Below are 24,176 nucleotides of genomic sequence, written 5' to 3' on the forward strand. Positions count from 1 at the left end.
AATATGTTGAAATCAGTGAAAGTTGTGAAAATGTTAAAATTAAATGCATGTTGTTTATTTTAGAGCCTAATTCAGTTTAATCCATATGCTTTATTTCAGTCCGTGCCAAGATTGGACCATTTGCTCAACCAGATTTTATCCAAAATGCTCCAGCCTTGCCCAAAACTCGATCAGGGAAAATCATGAGACGTATCCTGCGGAAGACTGCAGTCGGTGATCGCCAGCTTGGTGATACGTCAACACTGGCTGATGAAAGCGTCATTGATTTGTTGTTCCAGAACCGACCAAACGATGCATAACTCACTACCACCATTGTAGACAATTGTGAAGTCAGTATGCAGTTGTTCACAACAGCTAGGGTCTGTTTTTAGCTCAGTAATGATTAGTGATAAGGGATTAGACGAGGAAGATTGTATTGATTATCACCGTTAGGCAGCTTAGACATTCAGGTGATTGTTTGCCAGGGAGAGTAGTTGGCACTTTGGTTGTGTGTCATTGTGTGTTTCATTTCATCCGTCATGTGACGTTTGTTTAGAGGTTCTCATAGTTTTTAGTGTAACAGTTTCTGTGTATTTCGGGACAAAGTTTATGGTTGATATCTTGAGTTGTTTGTTTCAGTGTGAATCAAAGATTATGGTGTCTCTAGCATGATGTGAGCAAATGGTGACTTCACTGCAAAACATGTTAGGTGAACAATTTTGTTTTTAATTTGAAAAAAAAACAAGTGTCAAGGGACTTTGTCTTGTCTCTTTGTTAAACTTTGCATGTGTAGGAGTCCTAAACGTTTTCTTCTCCCCTGTCGACTTCAGATTTGGACTCCATATTAAATAGAATATTGGATAGCATGAGAATTGTTACTGACATATATCTAGTCAGGTAAACATTATGAGATTCTCTCAACAAATTATTCCAAAGTTGTCTGTATTAACTTGTTATGAACATTTTTAATATAATCCATTTATAACTTTTTCTATCCATTTTGTCTCATGTTCGTAACAGTAAAATTATTTGTTCTGTGTTTACACTTTATGACTCATTACAGAAATACTGTATTTGGTTCTCCTTTTTGGTGACATTTTAGTTGTCCTTTTGTTGACAATTAGCTACTAACATTGATATTTTTTGGTATTACCATCCCTATTTCATTCCTTATTCTCACACAGTTGTGTGTGCAATATTACACAAGTACTCAAAATTTTGTCCTTTTTGTCTATACATGTCCTTTGTTTCATGAATTTTCATTGTTTTTTTGCTGGTTTTTTATTGAGGACTCTACTGAATACTTAATACTTGTTTTATTGCATGTGTAAACAGAACCACAAACTTAAGTTATGATCTATTTATTTGGTACCCAGATATATTCTGATAAACAGAATTCTGATCCTCCTCTTGAAGTGAATTTCCTGCGTTTGGAAGTTTTAGTTAGTTAAAGGAATATTGAATGAAATTGTTACTACTTAATATTATGTAGATGTGGTTTTTATTTTTACTGTATTATATTATTTTCTGTGTTTTAAGTCATATTTAAGTGGGGTTTGATGATACTCGAAGGATACCGTAAGCAATCAATTGTAGCCTGTGTCTGGAGACATATTACAAGAAGTGCAATATGAAGTGCAGCAACAGTGAAAGGTTAATGGTATGAAGTCCCAGGCTAGCGATGTGATATGGACTGTATCACATTCTTTAATGTATTATAAGAGTGTCATGAACGAGTATGACCTTATCCCTCTCATATTAATATACAGTCAGATTCAGAATTTTGTTTTGTGGCTGTTGGTGACAGGTTTCTATTTCAGTAGTTTTCTGGCTGACTTCCTACAAAATTGAGTTGATATTACTCTTTGTAATGTACAGAAAATATGTTTTTTTTTGTTTATTACTTATACAGAGGTATATCATGAATTAAGACATGCATGTCATGCACCTTATCCCTTTGTTAAATTGTTTATGTTCATCTGTAATTGCCTCCAAAAGTATCATTTAAAAAGCATTACAATACAAACATGATCAGGGGTCGAAATAACCCATTGCCCCATGTCCCATTCCAGTGTATTTTTCTGACGGGCAAGCAAACTTGTATACATGTGACGCTGTACCGGTGTCCAGTTGACTTTCCAGAGTTAATTTTGTTTCTTATTTGAAAAATCAACAAGAAATTTGGCTGATGTAATGGGAAAATTATCAGGACAAGTGATTTTACATCTGCAACTATAGGAGTACTGTAGAAATTTTAATGATATTTCCTCTCTTGATGGTTATGTGCAAAGCAGGGCAATGTTGGCATCATTGTAAGTAACGATTCACAATATTACCATTGTGATATGACACATATCACAGTATTAGCATTGTGAAATGATGTATATCACAGTATTAGCATTGTGATATGATGTGTATCACAGTATTAGCATTGTGATATGTGTATCACAGTATTAGCAATGTGATTTGACACATATCACAGTATTAGCATTGTGATATGATGTGTATCACAGTATTAGCATTGTGATATGATGTGTATCACAGTATTAGCATTGTGATATGTGTATCACAGTATTAGCAATGTGATTTGACACATATCACAGTATTAGCATTGTGATATGATGTGTATCACAGTATTAGCATTGCGCTGTGTTGCGATATGCATCCTTACGCTAATGCATCTTGGTATTTACTTCATAGTTGTATTGTCACATGCTAACTGAACATAATCTTTCATTTCACATCTTCTTTTCAGTGTTGTATGAAAGATAATCAGCTTTGCATTTTACCAGTATGCAAGGACCAATGAATATGTTGCAGTGTATTATCTTTTCCCCCATGTATTTATTTGTTTGTAAGGGGCAGTGTGGTCAAAATGTTCACTCATCATGCCATATACACAGGTCCAATTCCCCGCATGGATATGATGTGTGAAGCCCATTTCTGGTGTTCCTCACCATGATGCTGCTGGAATATTGCTTGAAGTGGCTTGAAACCATACTCACTCACTCTCTGTTTGCAGATCTGTATCTCTGCTGTTGTTTATTTAATTTTTCCTAAACTATCTTAACCTTTGGCTTAAGAAAACAACCAGTCTCCAAATTATGAAGTGTGAAAACACAACAATTGCTAAGGTACATTGAAAGCTGTAATTTTAAGTATTTTGGTTCTAAGAGATTGCATTTCCTATTCTGCCATTCCATTAAACATTGTTTGGAACATCACGTGAAGTAGATGTATGTGGTTTGTAAACAGGGTCATATCAAGGGACTCACCCCTGCATGTAATGAGATCCATTCAGAAAAGTGGTCAGGATAGACTGTAATTTAATGGTGTGCTTGTTATGGCTAATGTGTGATGAGTTGTGTCAGTATGTATCTGTGTACATCTGTGTACATGACAGAGGTAACTGTACCGGGTAAAATCTTGTAGTGTCTAAATAGTAAGTTCTTTGTAAAGAATAATTAGTTGTTCCACGCAGAACTTTTAACTTAAGTCCTTGAAACCATGATGAATCCATGAAAGCTATTTTAGATCATTTTCACATGAAACATGAAACATGAAACAAAAAGATCTACATTTTCTTGTCAAAACAAGGTGTCATGTTAAAGAAAATCAAGATGTGTGTTGACCGGTTTTATAACGGAGGAGCACATTAGTATCATAATGTGCAGTGTGCTTCACAGTTCTCGTTTTTGTTTTTACCTTTTGTAAACTGCAATTAATTTAGCCACCCTGGCAACCAGCATTACAATTTGTTAAATGTCACTAAAGGTCACCAGCTGACAAACTGTAGATCACATGCTTTTTACAGCATGTCATCTCACGTAGCAGCAACTGTGAGTACTTCTTGTAGGTATGTGCTATGCATTACATTTACAATTACCTCAGTTGACCTTGACATGTGGTCTTTCCTTGGTTATCTCCCTTTGGCCAACTGTGGAAGTTACTGACGGACATTATCTGTAAGTTTACATTTTTCAGGTAATGTTATTCATATTTTTTAATTAATTCAGAATTCATTTATTTAGTGATGCTGGGTAATCAATAACAAACACAGGTTTATAGTGTGTATCGTCCCAAATATGATTGTGTTAAACCCTTTTCACTTTACTAGTGATTAATTACGTTCAAATGAATGGGTCCATGTACATGGGTTTTTCAAATGATAAAATCTGGCATAAACATATTGTTTATCCGAGCCATAAAGGAGGGGAGTTGTGAATTGTCTTAGTTAATTAGTTAGAGTGTCCCTTAATAATTGAGATCTAGTACTCATTCCTAATCAGGTAGAGCGATGACTCCTATTTAACCTTGGTGGATACTGACGCAGTGATCTCTTGGTATATATGTGGCACTATGTAACAGTCTAGGCAAACTAATATATATAGGTATCTAGCACTGTCAGTGTCTGACTTGCATGGGTGGTAACTGGGTGGAAGACAGATGTTTGTATCAGCTTCACAATATGGAATATCTTGGTTGTTAGTGTATGATATCATGTATGTCAGCAGAATAAATTTCTACAGGTACATTGTGGGTAGTGTGTCATTTGTTTATCATCATCACAGATGTGCCTTTTCTGTGGTGTCACTGCCATGTTCCAGCTATATCTTGACTGCCTGTCAGGTGCTAGGCTAGCCTAGTGGTTAATGCCTCAACTTTCATTTTGAAGACTCGGGTTCTATTTGCAGTGATGGGTACAATGTGTGTAGCCCCATTTTGGTGTCCCAAGCAGTGTTTTGATGGAATATTGCTAAAAGTGTCATAAATCCCAACTCACTTCTATAGAAAATAAATCTGGAAAGCCCTCATTTCACACAGCAATAGCATGTGAATCCATGTACTATAGCATCGTTTAAGGGAGCATGGGAGACGGTGCAATTAAGATGCCACAATAAGCTGTGCAGAGCTTTGTAATGGCTGTATGTTCGAATCCCTGTTCCCTGTATTATGTCATGTCAAAGGCCAGGATGGTTGGTTTCAGCAAAGTAGTAAAAATATTAACCAGCTTTGTCATTAGTGTGTGTCCTTGTAAGTGAAGAGACAGATAAAAAGTTTATTTGTATCCTGAGAACAATCAATATCAGTGTCTGTTTCCTGCTGCAAGTTTCCAGTGTGGTAAACACTAAACGTAACTCAGAAACCGTTCCATGGAACATTTTGGTGTTAGTCTAGTTATTATGTTCAATATTTTTAGACCAAACTTGATAGATGTAATAATCTCAACCCATAGTTGTGCCTTTTGCTATTTACAGAGTTTTGGCATTTTTATTTCTTTTCGTTTCTCCATGGAACATTTTGGTGTAGTGTAATGTTGAAAGGGGCTTTGTTTCCGGAGCAGAACTCAAAAACCGCGCAATATTTCCTGCAAAACGTGGTAGATATATCAATCGGAACCTAAAGTGGTGCCTTTTGATACTTACAAGTTTTTGTGGTTTATCATTTTCTGGGTTTCCATGGAAACGTTTCAGACTTGGTCTCAAAAGTGAGAGGTGTGTTTCGTTTCCGAAGGAGAACTCAAAAACGTCTTAATATCTGTCAGTAAAACTTGGTAGATATGTGTGGCAGACCCCAACATGGTGCCTTTTGGTATTTACGGGTTTTTGTGATTTATTATTTTTTCGGTTCCATGAACACGTTGCGGACTTCGTTTCCGGAGCACAACTCGAAAACCATTTCATATCTTTCAACAGATCTTGGCAGATAATTGAGACAGATCTTGAAGTGGTGCCTTTTGCTGTTTACAGATATATTGCATTTATATTTTCATGACCTTCATGGAAACGATTCAAACTTAATCTAAGAAACATCAAGTAACTGTCAGGTGTTTTGTCCTTTCAAATATATGTGGGGACCGAGGGGATATGTCATCTTCTGATGACTCTTGTTTATTGGTGATGACTGCTCTGTAGAAGACGTTTGACGACCCTTATAGAGTTTTATCCGACTCATCTTAGGGGATTCCGGTGTCTATTGTTAAGCAAGTCACTTCCCAAATGCGCAGATCGATGTTCATGCTGTTGATCATTGGATTGTCTGGTCGATACTGGATTATTTACAGATCACAGCCAAATAGCGGGTATACTGCTGAGTGTGGCAATAAACAACCAACCAACCAAACTCTGAAACAGAACCCCCAAAACACCATTTGTTAATATCAATTGTATGAAGAGAAGAGCAAGGTGCCTTAGACACTTTCCGCCAAGTACACATGTATAGAACAATTTTCTGAAAAACAGTATTGCCATGCTTTTCCTCATACTCTAGATTAATCTGTATATGGCCCTGATAGTGATCAACCTAATTAAAGGTGTGTAACTTATTACCAGGTGTACAGTATATGTCATATATAATATGAGCGTAGCTTTCCGTGAACGTGAGGAGAAAGCAAGCGGTCATTTCGGATATAAACACTTCCTCCGAGATATCCAAAATTTAACCAAAATGTCCCTTGAGTGGCGTTTATACCAGATCAAATCGCATTATAACTACCAAGAATTGTATTTTTTTTGTAGTCAGTAATGTTCCAGTTGCGCGTGGGCAGCGTGAGTAATCGATTCTGGATGATTTGGATGTGGATCAACAAAGTCCAGACAGACCCACGCATTTCAGTCAGCAGTCAGCATGGGGTACTGGAAACATGCTTTACAGAAACCCCATACAATGTCACACAAATACAGGCAGTCCATCGCTGTAGGGAGGTCCCCCTGAAGGTATCCACATGGGATACCTGGCCAACATTTTGTCCAATCAATCCCCAATCAGTGACGGTGGGGTATTTACATGTCATTGGAATTCGTTAAACAAAATACAAGAAATTGCGAAATGTATTTATTGATTTTATTTCGCTTTCAAATTTTAAATTTGATTGTGTTGAACCAGACCTGGAGGATTGTACAATATTTGGCCTCTGGTGAGAAGCAATACAAAATATAACAGGCATTGTGGAATAAAACACTCAGCAGGGTACGTTTACACAATGTACAAAGGACATGCAAATAGCAAAACAGCATTCATTCCATTGTCAGTTTCTAACGGTCAAACCGTCACCGACAATCATCAAACATGATCCCCTCTAAACACAAGTGGGCAAGTGTGGGTGACAAGCGTTTCAATTCTAAAGTAACCTTACTTATTACTTAAGATGGGGGCAAAAGGAATGGATGACATATGGGTTTTCATGGGAGACACAATTTGGATGACCATACCTTGTTAATTACTCTAATCCAACTCGGCGGATCCTAAATTTTGGTCATCTTTAAGCACTGTGATGAAACAACACTTCAATTTCCTATCTTTTACTTATAATATTCGCAAAGGAACCCGGCCTCTGTGCCATCTCATTATACCTGGAGTTACAGAAGCGCGATCCAAACAAGTCCAGTTGTAGTTCACATCGGTCTGTAACTTGCTAAACTAAAGGAAACACACACGAATATTCATTTGTATCCGTATTCATTCAGTTGAAAAATAGTCATGACAAACAAAATATTTCAAACTGGTCTAAGTTGTAAATTGGGGGATGTGTCTAAGCTTTAAGAAGCCAGCATGTGTACTACAGGTTTACGGAAGTTCATGTCAGGAATTAGAATGCCCTTTAATGTTCTGGTGATCCTATCAGGAAACCCACTTTCATTTTCACTGCATTCACCTCTATTCTTCATTCATGAACTTTTCATTTATTCAACACGTATCGGTAGACAGTGAAAATGCTTACGTTTTTTCACGTGCACTGAGAATCTATGCACAGTGTATCAACTGGCGATATGTATCTGAATGGTGTTGAAAGATGTCTCAGATGCCACGGTAATGTTCAAATTATGAATAAGCGAACTATAAATAATTGTCAAGGCAAGTCAATGATTGGTTCAATCAGCAACGACTCGTGCCACCGGGATATAACGTCACGCATCCAAACACTCATAATACCACCATAAAAAAACGCATACGGTAAAAGCCAAATGACTTGGGAGTTCTGCAAAGTTACACAGAATACCACTGCTACTACAGATATCACATTGATAGCGTCCAATATTTATCACAATATGCTTGTTGGGTGACACAGACCACTTACAACACACGCAGTATTTCGGATTCCTGAAATTTGCATGCATACACGGTCATAATATATTGCCAAGGAATTACGACAATGCACAATAAATGGTCTCGGAGTGACCAAACTAGCGCGACAGGAAGAGCAATTCATTTCATTCTCGGTGATTATATCATGTGTGTCTAGACAATAAGAACACAACCCTACTGGCAAACAAGGGTAAGTTGAACACCGACCTAACAACCGACCCGTATGCGCCGGCCAGTGTGAGCGAAGGGGTCCCAGGTTGTCCGCGACTACGTGAGAGTCCTATCAGCAAGGCGCGTGCTGCTACGCGCGGAATCAATTTCATCGTCATGCACCGCACATACACTAGGTCATATCTGCTCTACCTTTCACCATCACCTACTTCTCGTAAACGCTTTCTTTGTGCCGGTACAACCTATCCTTGCTTGGAAGTAGATAAATGCAGGTATTAAAACACATTGTGAATACAACAGGAAGTGATTGGTTTTGTCCAAACAAACGATTTTCTTTTGAACAGGAAAAGCCCAAGTGAGTAGAGAGATCCTAAACCTGGGGAATTTTAGACTTGCTTCGAATTCAGTAAGCATTGTTGAAATGGCTGGACAGAGAGGAAAACGATATGGTTCAGGGACTATGAAACGGACCAGCGTGATACCATGTTAGCATCTACACCGAAACGTAGCATCTATTGCAAATACAAACTGTTAATCCAGAAAAATTGTTCATCTCCGACACACCAGCTTCTAAAATTCCACTAACACTAGTGTAAGCATTGTTGCCCATACACCCGCTGACAACGTTATACATAGCTGATATATCACACCAATAATAATAAGTCGGGGATATTCCACTGTGCGAGCACATCACTAGCCAATGCAAATGCATATGAGAAAACGTAATATATATCCATACACATGAAACATTTCCAATGGAACGGAATAAATTGTCACGTTTTCCCTTAACTTATCTTCATCGTCGGTTTTCTTCTTGGCTTCATTACTTGCCGACTATCAAGCTTGTAAATCCAATATCATCTACTTTTTGTGGTCTATGTCAGTAAAAGGGATTCTTGTGACTGAAACAAGTGTTAGACTGCAGTGCAGCTGCATACATGTAGTAGTCAAATGCCGCTGGGTCGAACGTACAGTTATCTCGAAGTATAACTTTGTTTCTGCATATTCATAATTTAGTCATAATTTGTGGGTGTGTCAAACCTGGGATACCCGACACAAGACTTCAAAACGTCAGCTTTGCACAACTGTGTTTGTGTTATATCCGACACAAGACTTCAAAACGTCAGCTTTGCACAACTGTGCAAAGACCTGTATGGGAAACCATGCAGTTGTTTACCAAGCAGAATATGGGAGTCGATAGACAGAACATAGAATGTGTCCTGTCTTGTAATATAGGGGGCTTGTGCTACCTCTGTTGTAAACAGTCTAGGGGTAGAAAGTAACTGGGTAATAGCTTGCAGTAGTAAACTTGTTTTGTAACATTAACTGGGAAATTTGTCTCCATCACCTGAACGTTGAATTAGATTAACTGGGTTGTTTTTGCAGTAATTTAACATTGAGCCACACTGATTTGGTAATTTCCTGCATTAGTTTACACTGCGTCACACTGATTGGGTAATTTACTGCATTGGTTTAACATTGCGTCATACTGATTGGGTAATTTACTGCATTAGTTTAACATTGCGTCACACTGATAGGGTAATTTACTGCATTAGTTTAAAATTGAGTCATACTGATTGGGTAGTTGCCTGCATTAGTAAAAACTACCGTTACAAGACACGTCTTTCCATCTCACGTTATTCACGGTATTTTTGATGGAGTTTTACCACATTGGTGAAACCAACACACAGTGTCGCCAAACCCTGAAACATAATCATTGCGAATACCAGGATGTCACGTGTCTAATGTAAAAGACTGTTTATAGTTCTGAAACCTCCCCTGCTAACATCAGCAAACACAATTTATCGTATCCTGACCTGCACATAAGTTGCCAACCATTGATTTTCAAAGCAGATACAGTCACACAGTCTTCACCAGCTGCATCGCTAGAAGAGAACTTCCTTCTGTCGGCACACACACGTCAAGTGTTCACATTTCGATTTTATAAGGTAGCCATTTGTCTCTTTCACACCACCATTTGTTGAACTGCATCCGAGACATCAGTGAAATACCATATACCTTTACACACCGACACATATAAACCTTCATTTAGAAAATCGATAGCAATGGTGTAACAGCCATTGTCTCTCGTGCTCCTAGACAGGCTCGTTTTGCACAGAATCCATAATCAAGATGACCTCATGGAGGCATTGTAATTATTATCATGACGCTTACAGGGGTCGATACACATTAGGCATGTCAGCAATTGCCACCTTCTTCTTGACAACATACGTATTATCGTCCTTGAAAGCGGATACCAGTTTATCGGTGAGGGATTTACATTGTCGAAGCTGTCGCAAGCACTCGATGCTGTTGACGTTGAGGATGGAGGTGATGCATTCCAAGCACCTGCCGCTCGCTACCCGCTCTTTGTGATTCCGACCACAGTCGAGCGAGCTGTTTTGGATGGCTGTGATTAGTCCGGGTAGATGTCGAAGGATTTCTCTTGAAGGGCGTTCTATCAGTTCCAGACGTCGGAACAAAATATCGGCCTTAGCATCTCCGCTCAGCGAATTGAAGTCAGAGTAGGACTTCATTACGTATGTTGGCCTGTAAACTGCCATGCTTGCAAATTTATCAAACGCTTTTCTCAAACAGTACCGATCGGCTAGGTATAGTATATGAGCGAGATCGCTGTTAGAGGGGTTGTTTTTCTCGCATCGACATAACAGGTACGTCTCGCATCTTTTCTTCAGTTGTTCCATTTGATACTCGTCTGCTAAGGACAAGACGACATCCACGTTGTCCTTGTCGATCTGTTTCATCGTCGAGGGGTAGATACACAAAAGAAATTCCACAAAGTCTCTGTATTTCTTGCCCGGGAGAGGGATCTCCTGAGCAGACTTCTCCTTGAAATCTGAATGAAACATGCGGCAGAAAACAGGCGACGATAACGCCAAGACGATTCGTTCAACAAAGATCTTCTTATCCTCGACTACGATTATAAGATCTGTTGTAGCGGATTCACTGGTAAACATAACATTTTCGTCCTCGGAACTATCGTCTGATGCCAAGTTCTCCGCCATCTTGGAATACTGAGTCAGAATCGATCGATAGAGCGATGACGGAATTAGCAAAGTTCTAGCGCAGGCGAGTCGGGAGTTGTAACCATGAAAAGTGTAGTATTGATTCCATTACATGTTTGATGGACTTTAATGAGCCGGGATACCAAGTTATTTATCTAAACGACCGGCAATGGAAATATTATCACAGATGACACCTATCGCAGAATATAGTGGGAAAATTATGAACACACGTCAAGTGCGTAATTGAGCGAAGCAGATAGAATTTGTGCCGTGTTTGGCATTATTTCCATTGATGGCGCCGAGGGACAACACCGTATTTCCTTCCACCCGTTATCGCCCCTTTCCATAGCCACACCAATGACAGTTGTACTAACGTTCATATGGCACTACACAGTAACTTCACATATTGTAACCATTCAGATATTCGAACCAAGACAACTGGCGAGTCATCCGTTCAACCACTACGTTATCCGTAGTTTCCAATATAGGTACATTAGCTTTAAAACTGGAGATTCCAGTTGATAATTAAGTATGATGAGTAGAAATATAATAGTGTATATAATAATCAATAAAATATGAATTTCAAAACTTCGCCATGTCTGTACATCGTATGAACATTGCCCTTTATTAACTCCTGCAAACCGGATTGTATGGTTTCCGGTTACATCATCCGGGTTACAGCGAAACAAATGGTATGGAATAATAACCATCTGGACATATACTGTATAGAATTACCCGGTCAGCTTGATGTTGACTGAATAATACATGTATGTGCCAGCGCCTTGAGCATGTACCAATTTGGTTGCGTGAACCTGCGCCATATAGATGTCCTATCCTAATCCCAACGTGTGCATCTGGCGTGCAATATAACCATCCTCAAAAACAAAAACAAACAAACAAACAAACAAACAAACAAACAAACAAACAAACAAACAAACAAATAAATAAATAAATAAATAAATAAATAAAAAAATAAAAAAGGGAAAAGATGACTTCATGATTATTCATATTCACATATTACATGAGCCTTTGGCAGGAATTTACCGATTTAATTTTCTTTTCTTTCTGAACTGGACAATGTAAACTATTTGTATAAGTGAGTGAATGAGTTTAGTTTTACGCCGTACCCAGCAATATTCCAGCTATATGGCGGCGGTCTGTAAATAACCGAGTCTGGACCAGACAATCCAGTTATCAACAGCATGAGCATCGGTCTGCGCAACTGGGCACCGATGACATGTGTCAACCAAGTCAGCGAGCCTGACCACGGGGTCGATAAGCATGGGATACTGAATTCCAATATTCAAACCCGGGCCATCATGGGTAAGATAAACGTAACAAAACAGACTGTACGGTTTATATATGCACGTTAGCTAAGCATATGTTGTGTCTACGAAATATGTATTGCAAAACTCAGTTCATCTCACATTCATATACAACAGTTGATTTTATTTCTCTGATAGGGAAATTGGATACAGTGAGGGTAATCTTTGTAATTTTTGCAACAGAAACCTGGCGATATGTCACAGAGTCTTTGTGATCAGCAAGGGAAGGGTAAGGTAAGGTAATAATTGTCCTGCATACCTAGAAAATCAATATTACAAGAGAGTTGCATTAAAATTTACTAACATTTGTTTCAAAACCTATTAACTGACCAGACTGGATGAATCACACCTCGTCGGCACTCTTTAGGGATTGGGAATTATCTGTGATAATGAATGACGACGTCTCACTTACATCAATTTCGTAATCACAATGTTTCTGCGACACTTGACCAATTCATGGAAGTTGATACGTACGGTTCTTTCGCAAAAGAAAAATAAATAAATAAAATAAAATAATACGATTATTTATCAAAGGCTCTGACGTATCACAAAGTTTCCGTCGTAAAAATCACAAAAACTCATCTCTCACTGTAACCAAGTTCCCAACCAGTGGGGCTGTATTCTCGAGGATAAAGGCACCAGTTGTAAACTGGCAACTCCCATTCAAGACTACTCGTTGAAAAGTATCGACTAAACAAAAGTAAATTCTTGAATGTCTATAAATGGCATAGATTGTATGTCAGTATCTCTCACGGGAAAGTCAAAGTCTCGTCATGCGCCTGTCTCACTGAAGCGAGAGACAGACCATGAATTTTATGACATCATTTATACACTCCTGTACGGTCGTTCGGGATATCCAGTGTTTACCTTTTCGAGACGGCATGATTAGAAAACGCATTCCGATTGTCATTTTGGAAAGTGACGCTGTGAGTGGTCCTAAAATTGCTTCAGCGGTCGGCAGAAGTGAGACCTGTTTTAATGATTGTATCTGAAGCATACGAAATGAACAAGTCATACACGAAGCATGTGTTTACATTATCTAAGTCCAATCACATGCAATACGTGGCAAATAACAAAAAGAAAATGCACGTACTGAGCGTGCACGAGATGACACACCTAGTCTTTAGTCGTAGTACATGTTACGTGATACCGCGCGTGCTGCACGATATTTGGTCGTTCCCTTGTCAGTTTCAAAGTGATAAGGCAGCGTGATTGACAGAATAGTTTATTTCGTAAAGATGATCGGCAAATGGTCGTCAATGATATTTACAAGTTAGTATGATGATTGATACACATATACACGGGAAGACGTAACATTTGTAAACATGATCTAAATCTGACAGATTTCCGCCATTAACCCTGCTTCAAATTATTCCAAGGTTAGGGCAGAATATCATTTTTCTCTACTTCTAACCAGGGTGTATATATTAAATGTAGGTCACGGTTAACGGGTGGACATGACGCAAAAAATCTAAAATTGTGAGAACGTGTTAGCAGAACGAAAGAAGTGACAGGCCATGGAACACTGACATCGAGTCCCGTTAGATATATCTGCAAGACGCATTTTCCCCAACACTATAATACAAGAAGTGTCACTTGACATTTATTTACGCAAGATTAAAAAATGCATTTTTTTCTCATCGTAAAAAAAGTAAAAATGTGGAAGTGTGTATGTGCACATTATTTACATATAGAAGGAAACAAAGTTGTGATACTTGCTGTTTAACAAACTCTGTACAAAATATGCAACTGTGGTTCGTGAAAGCTGTTTTGGCAGCATGGTATAGATTTACAATACGTGCTATTTTGCTATGGTACAAATTTTGAAATTGGCAAAAACGCCCATATATATATATACATTGTACATACATTACAGTAAATGTTACATGATAATATATCAACAATATCACAAAATAAACTGAGACAGATTCAAACAATGTACATGACGTCACAACACTAGCTTAACAACAATGTATAAAATATCAACAATAACATTTTTTGGTTTCAAAAACACAGATACAACAGATGATAATATTTTTATTTTTTTTGTCATGTATATTAGCGACACTTAGACAGAAAAGACCAACAGACAAGAAAGTTGCCCTGGAAGATCAAATCGCTAAGCGTGCTTGAAATGTATGTACATGTAGCAGCCTTAACGTTCACTTCACCTGACAAATACTTTGAACAATGTAGCACAAGTGAAATAGGCATAGTTCATGATTATATTGAGCACTTTTTTTAATCATGATCACAGAGAAATAGCACGTTGTAGCACGTTGACCATGATGACTCGCGAAAAAATAATCTTAGCACCATCCAAACAAATAAGTCGTCGGATATGTCCCCATCATTCCGGCCTGTAATAACAGATTCTTCATAGTAGAACGCAAATAGATTCGTGTTTAGCAAGTATGGTCGAAGGATCATGTGGTGTGGGTAATGTGTCTTGAGGTTGTCAAATCCCACATGTCATCCTTATAACACAGCACTTCATCCTATGAATCGTTTTGAAAGCACCATCGTTAGTCTATATACTGTTTCCACGTTTCCAATATCTCCATCAACTCCGTGGATGTCGGTCGGTCGTCCGGCTCAGCAACCCAGCACTGGGTGTATAAATCTTGATACAGCTTATCAAACGGCTCATCGCCGATAACGGGATTCTTCGGACGGAGTCCGTATGCTACGACACCGAAAATGACAACGTGCTGGTTTTCGTTGGCGTAAGGCGTTTCCCTGCTCAACATTTGCCACAGTGTCACTCCATACGAATAAATGTCTGCCTGTAAAGATGGCGCTCCTCCTTTGAGAAGTTCAGGTGCCCGGTACGCGAAGGTTCCGGTTAAGGCAGATCGATTTGTGGGACTAACTCGACCCGTATTGAATTCCACTTCTTGACAGCAACCAAAGTCGCCTAACTTGCAGTCGTCATCTTGGGTGAGAAGAACGTTCACAGGTTTAATATCCAGATGGACAATACAGTTATCATGTGCGTACTGCACTGCACTTGCTATCTGCAGTGCGTACTTCAGCCTGCGCACCATACACAGCTGCTGGTCCATATCGTTAATAACGCTCTGCAAAGTCTTGTCACTCACGTACTCCATAACCACCCAGGGACCGTCGTTGAAGTCTTCCAGGGTCGTTGCGGTGATGGTTCTAATGATATGCGGGTGCTTGAAGTTCAGAATTGCCAACTCGGCTTTGAAGCTCTGGACCTGAGCTTGGGGGTTCTTGCTTACAGCGTGGAAGATTTTCACCGCAACTTCCTTGTTTTTGTACGTCCCCAAATATACTGAGCCGAATCCCCCCGAGCCCAACAAACGGCCCAGGGAAACGTCCTTTTTCGACAGGATTTCGCCACTCAGACTCTCAGTGGTGTGATCGAGTGTATTGTTTGGTAAACTCAGGGATCGTGACTGGCGATAAATTGCATCACACACCATTTCGATGTCAGTTACGTCGTCCGTCTGTCCGTCATCTGCAACTTGTTCTTCAAATTTTGGCATCACGTAACAAAGGCCTTTTCAGGCAAAGTAGTACATTTCATTTTCAGTTCAATGTTTTCCGTTTCGGAAACTCTCTGGCAGGCAACAGCTTCGAACGTCGCCTTTAAACCTCAGACTGATTGGTAGGCAAGGTGTTTAAAATGATTTGACAACTGAAGAAACAAAACTATCTTCACTTGTTGACTCAGTACACTTGACGAAAATACACTTGCGAATGAAATGAAAACATTGCGATTTCAAGCACTGGCTATTGTCATGTAATCTAACGCCACGCTTTCGAGCGTGGTTCACGGGGCTTGTTATGACCGTGTTTTGATAGACAAGGGCTTAAATGAATGGGCGTCTATTTCCACGACACACTCTTGGGAACATTCTCGTGCAAAATGCTGAACTGAACTGAACTTTATGTACTCAGTTGTTGAGTTGTACGGCACTAGAAGTACATGTTTACATCATCATGTACAACTTCAATATGTTATATACATGTATCATACAGAAAATAGTAAGATACACACATCTGTTGGTTGTGTACATACATTAAGTCAGTTAAATGAACAGTGTTACTCTCATACACCTTTTTATTCATTTGTTACTCTTTTTGGGTGATGGGTAAAATGAGAAATAAGAATTTTTGCATTGAATTTGTATGTGACATGCACTTGCTCCTGCAACACCTCCATACCCCAACCCACCAAACCAGCTATGAACGGTCCCTAATAGATGGTTGTACTTTTCAAGTTCTAATAAACGCTTTTGGAGTAGTCTTTATCACTGGAAATATTTTTCATAAAAGTTTTTTCAAAGTCTTAAAAACCACCATATCCCTTTTCGAGTCTTTCACCACACTTTTATGCCAAGATGTACTTTCTTTAGTTACGTCCCTTTGCGAACGCTCGATAGGTGGCGCCTGTAAACCCACTTCCGTTAACTTTCTTCACCTGAAAAGCAGCTACCATTGTGCAGTTTGATATTTCCAAGCAATGATAGGATAAACAAACGCGAAATATGGACAAAGATTCGTGTAAGTTCATTCTGTTACATGAAGCACGTTTCCATAAAAATGTGCAGTTTCGTTCTAATGTCATCATCCACTATACATACGTAAACCCTCACTTTTGAGGTGTAGGGCCGTCTCCTATTCTCGAGGGTTTCCTATTCTCGCGGTAAACACATTTTCTGCCGACGTCGCCGATGCGTGATACTTGGCGCTTGTTTACATCATTGACCAGTAACTAGGAAGTGGCCCAAGTCTGTTAATTATCACAATTTTGCAGTGTAACAAATATTCGTGAGTTCGAACCAACTTGGAAAAATCGCAACTTTCCCCCGCCCTTCCCGATAAGATTCGCCTTCCTTACACCTAATAACGTTACTTTCGCGTTGTGCAAAAGTTGAAATATCTCTATGGTTAACAGAAACAAACTTTTCCGAATCATTATTTTTGGTCTAGCTGTTTCCTCTTTAGGGTGGCGATGGTTGGTTCACTCATTCACTCGTTAGAAAACGGAATAAATACTAACACTAATCCAAGCAGTGAATTACTAGAGAGATACGTGCTGTAAGACCCCAGTATATGACCATATAATGATGGCTGGGTCATTTTGGATTTTATCTGATGATGGCCCTGGACGCGTGCAGTTTTGAATTACATATAAGTTAGCCAAGAGCTGCGATGCAGTCCTATACAGTCAAGGGGTGCCAGTCAAGTCACCCCAGTGATCCTATACAGTCAAGGGGTGCCAGTCAAGTCGCCCCAGCGGTCCACTACAGTCAATGGGTGCCAGTCAAGTTGCCCCAGCGGTCCTATACAGTCAAGGGGTGCCAGTCAAATAGCTCCAGCGGTCCTATACAGTCAAGGGGTGCCAGTCAAATCGCCCCAGCGGTCCTATACAGTCAAGGGGTGCCAGTCAAATCGCCCCAGAGACAAAACGCCCCGGCAAATTTGGTCAAATCGTCCCAGGTTTGGTCAAATCGCCCCAAATATTTCTACATAATATTATGTGAAGAATTTTATTTGGAAGTCGACAAAACTATGCATTTATGGCTTATATTAAACCATATTATGTAAATTGGGGCATTTTGACTACTCCCTTGGGGCGATTTTACCAAACTTGGGGCGATTTGACCAAAAATCTGGTGCAGTTTGACCAAATTTCCAGGGGCGTTTTGTCACTGGGGCGATTTGACTGGCACCCCAGTCAAGACATGTCTCAGAGCACCCTTCCAGTTCCACTGATGGAGTGTTAGCAGTGTCTTACACAGGAACTTTTGAACTTTTCAAAGTGAATGATGGAATCTGAGGCTTTGAATATAATATTATATCCAGTCCTTTTCAGAAGTGTTTGGGATCTAATGTCCATGATCACTTCAAGTTCTTCCAACTTTCATGGTGATTTACTAGCAGCATGTAAGCTGATTGCATTCTTACCGGAAAATTCAATTTGACATTACCATTGTTTTGTCACTGCGACCAGTCTTTGATTATTTTAGTTTATCGGAACACCACTATAAGCCAGTGTTGACAGAATATAGATGTGGTTTTCATAAAAGGGTATGAGTGAGTTTAGTTTAATGTTGCTGTTAGCAATATCCCAGCAATATCAAGGAAGGGGACACCAGAAATGAGCTTCAAACACTGCACCCATGTGGGGAATCGTTCCTGCGTCTTCAGTGAGACAAGTGAATGCTTTCACCATTAGACAACCTCATCACCCCTTATCATACAGACCCGTGAAGGTCTCCGAGGTAGAACAGGCCTTCAGCAACCCATGCTTGCCATAAAAGGTGACTATGCTTGTCGTAAGAGGCGACTAACGGGATCGGGTGGTCAGACTAGCTGACTTGGTTGACACATGTCATCGGTTCCCCATTGCGCAGATCGATGCTCATGTTGTTGTTGATCACTGGATTGTCTGGTCCAGACTCGATTATTTACAGACCATCGCCATATAGCTGGAATATTGCTAAGTGCGGCGTAAAACTAAACTCACTCACTCACTCACTCACCCTTATCATAAAAGACTTACTTTGACTTGCTGAAGGTGTTCATTTCTTGAAATTTGAGTATACAACATAACATTGTCATAATGGCAAGCGAAGGAACTTTGTCAGGGACTTGTGACATAGCTCCATTCCTATAAACTAGTAAATACCTCACCGCCTTATATACCAGGATGATTTATTTCGTGCTACTGGTAAATATTAGAACTATTTCAGAACATAACATGACATTGCCGACAGTTTTTTCTACAGTTAGCGAAAAAACTAATTCTAGAATATGTGTATGTATCCATTTTCTGGCTTAGCTTCATGTTTTTGTAGTAACTACCAGTCTAGAAGGGGAATAGAACTCTCGAGCAAAGGGAAGCATTTCTAGCAATGACCACAGACCACATTTGATCCCCCATCCCCCAAACTGTGCACATGCATTCAATAATTCAAATTTCATATTCTGTTGTTAGTTAGAGTGTGGGTAGCTTAGTTTTTAAGTGTGTGCTCATCATGCCGAAGCCCTGAGTTCAGTTCCCCACAATGGGCACAATTTGTAAAGTCAATTTACCTCTGACGTGATATTGCTGGAATATTGCTAAGAGCGACGTAAAACTACACATACTCACTCATTCTGCTGTGACTGGTTGAACATAACATCCCTGTACGTGTATTTCAGTTTTCAAAGAGAGAGTGCTTCACAGACTGTATGGAGACACAGATGCTGACGTGCTGAAACAAGAGGACAACCGAACATCACATGAGACAAGTAGGGAAAGTCCCAGCCACAAGCACAAGGTAGTGGTGAAGAGGAAGATATACACAGTGGCGCCAGCCCCTAGTGACTGGGGAGACAATCCTGATAACTGCAATATCCAAACCCTGACAGAGTCACTTCCCATATCCAATGAAGTGGACTTATCAGAGACCAGTGAATGTAAGCTTTTCTATATGGCATTTGCACATAGAGATCAGATTTGGTTATATATCTGTGCTGATGTTACTTTATACTGGTGTTATCTTTTTACTATAATTGTTAAGTAGTGAAAAAATGAAATTAAGTCCTGACAAAAACTCAGACATTATCAAGGAATATCAGTTTGGGGATGATGGCAGAATCAATAAACCAGTGCATGTCAATAATGAATATGTTTAACTGGTTTCTTGCACTTTGCTAGGTTAAACTGTTTCATTATTGTAAATGACTGAAAAGATCTGATCATGTTTTCATGCAAGAATGATTTTATGTTGCTTCAGGAAAGAAACAGTAACGCTGCATGTTGTAATGCACAAAACTGTATGAAAAAAGGGTGATTTGTCAGGCTTTGAGACTCTGTTTGTGTGGAAACATTGATCTAATTCAGTGTAAATGTGAAGATCAAGCTGTTGAATGAGACTTCAGTTTTGTATTTAGTTTTCATGACATTTTCCTTGAATATTTGTAATTTTGGGTAATTTCATTATGATACAATTATGTTGTACTGTCTGATGTCTGTCTGTCCTCATTATGAGGCAAAACCTGTGATAAAAGTTCCCGATAAAATTGCTCTCATAAAATACCAAATTAGTTATATTGCCACCCACCACCAACTTTTCTCAGAAATTTTTAATTTCCTGCTTTTGATCCCAACATCCTTAGGAAAACATCAATGCTTTCACTTGTAATATTTTGACAAATAATCACCTTGATTCCCAATGATCACTGAAACTCATTTTTCTTTACCTGTTTCACCTGATGAAGGAGCAAGCATACGCTCCTAACGTTGTGTTATCCACAATAAATAAGTTTATATCCATATACCTGGCTTTGTTACTGTTTATGAGCGATTCTGTTTGTGAATTTGATCTAGATGACCAAGTTCAGTCAGCTAAGTCCTCTTGAGTGAGTGAGTGAGTGAGTGAGTGAGTGAGTGAGACAAGCACAGATCTACACATTTGGTAGCAAGAGTTGAGAGAGACCAATAAGCCTTGTCACTGACTGGTTTGTAGTCGATCCTCATGTTCTGCATTAGTATCTGCAGTAGCATCTGTCTTGTTATTTCATTGTAACTAGTGAAGATCCGGGTAAGAAGTGATCTTCATCAACCCATGCTTGTTGTATAAGGCTTGCTGACATGGGTGACATATGTCCCTTAGGAGACAAACATCATGGTGTTATTGAGTATTTGAAGCACGGGAATACATTTGGAGCTGACAGCTACATGGTAGCACTTGAAGCTGCTCATTTGTGATGTCATTCTGAGTCCACATCACAATATGATTTGAATGATGTCATTCTGAGTCCACATCACAATATGATTTGAATGATGTCATTCTGAGTCCACATCACAATATGATTTGAATGATGTCATTCTGAGTCCACATCACAATATGATTTGAATGATGTCATTCTGAGTCCACATCACAATATGATTTGAATGATGTCATTCTGAGTCCACATCACAATATGATTTGAATGATGTCATTCTGAGTCCACATCACAATATGATTTGAATGATGTCATTCTGAGTCCACATCACAATATGATTTGAATGATGTCATTCTGAGTCCACATCACAATATGATTTGAATGATGTCATTCTGAGTCCACATCACAATATGATTTGAATGATGTCATTCTGAGTCCACATCACAATATGATTTGAATGATGTCATTCTGAGTCCACATCACAATATGATTTGAATGATGTCACCACTGTGGATGACACAACAAAACAATTGTTTGCGATGTTTCTACGTGTCAATACGCAGTGAATAGTCGTCCAATTTCCAGGATTCCAATCCTATTTGGTCATGTTTTTCAACCAATCAGATTACAGAACACAGTGACTTTTGGTTTACAATGTATAACAACTGCATAGATCAATGCTCATATTGTTGGTCTCTAGATTGTCTGGTCCAGATACAATTTACAGACTGTCGCCATATAGCTGAAATATTGTTGACAGTTAAGTAAAAGAATATACAAATGTTTCATTGTGTTTCTTTGATTTGCTATTTGAAAGTATACCACATTGAACAAAATGTAAATGTCAGTAACTGACTGTATTTTGGAATTTCAGCTGATGATGACACTGAACCAACATACAAAAGGAGAAAAAGAAGAGGAAAAAGGATTAAAATTTCCCAGAATACATCCAAGGTGCTTCAGAGTGAATCAAAACTGTCTGATGTGAAATCTGAATCCTCAAAACAAACAGACAATTCCAATTTAGGGGAACTTTCAAAACTGACCAAAAATCAGAAAAGGAAGTTGAAGAAAAAGAAACGGAAAGAGAAGTTAAAGGAAAGCTCGGCTAGTGAGCTAAATACAGAGTTTGTGTATGTGGGACCATCCAGCCACTGAACTCAGTACCAGGTTAATGTGTGGAGGAAAGTGTGACCATTGACCTCAACAGAGTTAGTGTGTGGAGGAACATGTGACCATTGACTTCAGCACAGAGTTAGTGTGTGGAGGAACATGTGACCATTGACTTCAGAACAGTGTTAGTGTGTGGAGGAACAGGTGACCATTGCTTCAGGACAGTGTTAGTGTGTGGAGGGACATGTGGCCATTCACTTCAACACAGTGTTAGTGTGTGGAGGAGCGTGTGATCATTGACTTCAACACAGTGTTAGCGTGTGGAGAAATGTGTGACCATTGATTTCAGGACAGTGTTAGTGTGTGGTGGAACATGTGACCATTGATTTCAGGACAGTGTTAGTGTGTGGAGGAACATGTGACCATTGACTTCAACACAGTGTTAGTGTGTGGAGGAATGTGTGACCATTGACTTCAACACAGTGTTAGTGTGTGAAGAAATGTGTGACCATTGACTTCAGGACAGTGTTAGCCTGTGGAGAAATGTATGACCATTGACTTCAGAACAGTGTTAGGGTGTGGAGGGACATGTGATCGTTGACTTCAACACAGTGTTAGTGTGTGGAGGAACATGTGACCATTGACTTCAACACAGTGTTAGCGTGTGGAGAAATGTATGACCATTGGCTTCAGAACAGTGTTAGTGTATGGAGGGACATGCGACCATTGACTTCAACACAGTGTTAGCGTGTGGAGAAATGTATGACCATTGGCTTCAGAACAGCGTTAGTGTGTGGAGGAACATGCAACCATTGACTTCAACACAGTGTTAGTGTGTGGAGGAACGTGTGACCATTGACTTCAGGGCAGTGTTAGCATGTGGAGAAATGTGGGACCATTGACTTCAACACAGTGTATGTGTGTGGAGGGACATGCGACCATTGACTTCAGGACAGTGTTAGCGTGTGGAGAAATGTATGACCATTGGCTTCAGAACAGTGGTAGCGTGTGGAGGAACATGTGACCATTGACTTCAGGGCAGTGTTAGTGTGTGGAGGGACATGCAGTCATTTACTTCAACACAGTGTTAGCGTGTGGAGGAATGTGTGACCATTGACGTCAGGACAGTGTTAGCGTGTGGAGGAATGTATGACCATTGACTTCAGGACAGTGTTAGCGTGTGGAGAAATGTGTGACCATTGACTTCAGGGCAGTGTTAGCGTGTGGAGAAATATGTGACTTCAGGACAGTGTTAGCATGTGGAGAAATATGTGACCATTGACTTCAACACAGTGTTAGCGTGTGGAGGAATGTGTGACCATTGACTTCAGGACAGTGTTAGCGTGTTGAGAAATGTGTGACCATTGACTTCAACACAGTGTAAGTGTATGGAGGGACAGGTGACCATTGGCTTCAGAACAGTGTTAGTGTATGGAGGGACAGGTGACCATTGACTTCAACACAGTGTTAGTGTATGGAGGGACATGTGACCATTGACTTCAGGGCAGTGTTAGCGTGTGGAGAAATATGTGACTTCAGGACAGTGTTAGCGTGTGGAGAAATATGTGACCATTGACTTCAACACAGTGTTAGTGTGTGGAGAAATATGTGACCATTGACTTCAACACAGTGTAAGTGTATGGAGGGACATGCGGCTATTGACTTCAACACAGTGTTAGTGTGTGGAGGAACATGTGACCATTGACTTCAACACAGTGTTGGCCTGTGGAGAAATGTGCGACCATTGACTTCAGAACAGTGTTACGGTGTGGAGGGACATGTGATCGTT

The 24,176-nt window shown here is 39.6% G+C and overlaps 4 protein-coding genes across 4 annotated transcripts in view; 2 read left to right on the forward strand and 2 right to left on the reverse strand.

Annotated features, from left to right (window-relative positions):
• LOC137290865 (acetyl-coenzyme A synthetase, cytoplasmic-like) overlaps positions 1-4,511 on the forward strand; it is a 34,655-nt gene extending 30,144 nt beyond the window's left edge. Inside the window, exon 16 of the mRNA XM_067822028.1 lies at positions 100-4,511. Coding sequence (XP_067678129.1) covers positions 100-299 — 200 coding nt within the window. The 3' untranslated portion in view covers positions 300-4,511. The remainder of the gene's footprint in view (positions 1-99) is intronic.
• A 2,302-nt stretch (positions 4,512-6,813) lies between these two features.
• Positions 6,814-11,261, reverse strand: LOC137291839 (BTB and MATH domain-containing protein 38-like). Its single transcript, XM_067823382.1, has one exon. It carries the CDS (start codon positions 11,259-11,261, stop codon positions 10,407-10,409), a length of 855 nt encoding a protein of 284 aa, XP_067679483.1. The 3' UTR covers positions 6,814-10,406.
• Positions 11,262-15,111: 3,850 nt separating this feature from the next.
• LOC137291178 (serine/threonine-protein kinase mos-like) lies at positions 15,112-16,098 on the reverse strand. The gene has a single exon (XM_067822469.1). The coding sequence runs from the start codon at positions 16,096-16,098 to the stop codon at positions 15,112-15,114; it is 987 nt and encodes a 328-aa protein (XP_067678570.1).
• A 917-nt stretch (positions 16,099-17,015) lies between these two features.
• LOC137291179 (protein FAM133-like) lies at positions 17,016-22,661 on the forward strand. Its single transcript, XM_067822470.1, has 3 exons — positions 17,016-17,119; positions 19,766-20,023; positions 22,149-22,661. Exons 1-3 carry the CDS (start codon positions 17,104-17,106, stop codon positions 22,430-22,432), a joined length of 558 nt encoding a protein of 185 aa, XP_067678571.1. The 5' UTR covers positions 17,016-17,103; the 3' UTR covers positions 22,433-22,661.
• The last annotated feature ends 1,515 nt before the right edge of the window (positions 22,662-24,176 follow it).

Source organism: Haliotis asinina, chromosome 7, assembly GCF_037392515.1.
Source record: "Haliotis asinina isolate JCU_RB_2024 chromosome 7, JCU_Hal_asi_v2, whole genome shotgun sequence".
NCBI lineage: Eukaryota > Metazoa > Mollusca > Gastropoda > Lepetellida > Haliotidae > Haliotis > Haliotis asinina.

What these genes read in the sequence shown, in the direction of transcription:
- LOC137291839 (XM_067823382.1), bottom strand. Translation starts at nt 11,261, where the DNA reads ATGGCGGAGAACTTGGCATCAGACGATAGTTCCGAGGACGAAAATGTT.
- LOC137291179 (XM_067822470.1), top strand. An exon ending in CTTATCAGAGACCAGTGAAT is followed by an intron (nt 20,024 to 22,148) that starts GTAAGCTTTTCT and finishes TTGGAATTTCAG; the next exon opens with CTGATGATGACACTGAACCA.
- LOC137291178 (XM_067822469.1), bottom strand. Translation starts at nt 16,098, where the DNA reads ATGCCAAAATTTGAAGAACAAGTTGCAGATGACGGACAGACGGACGAC.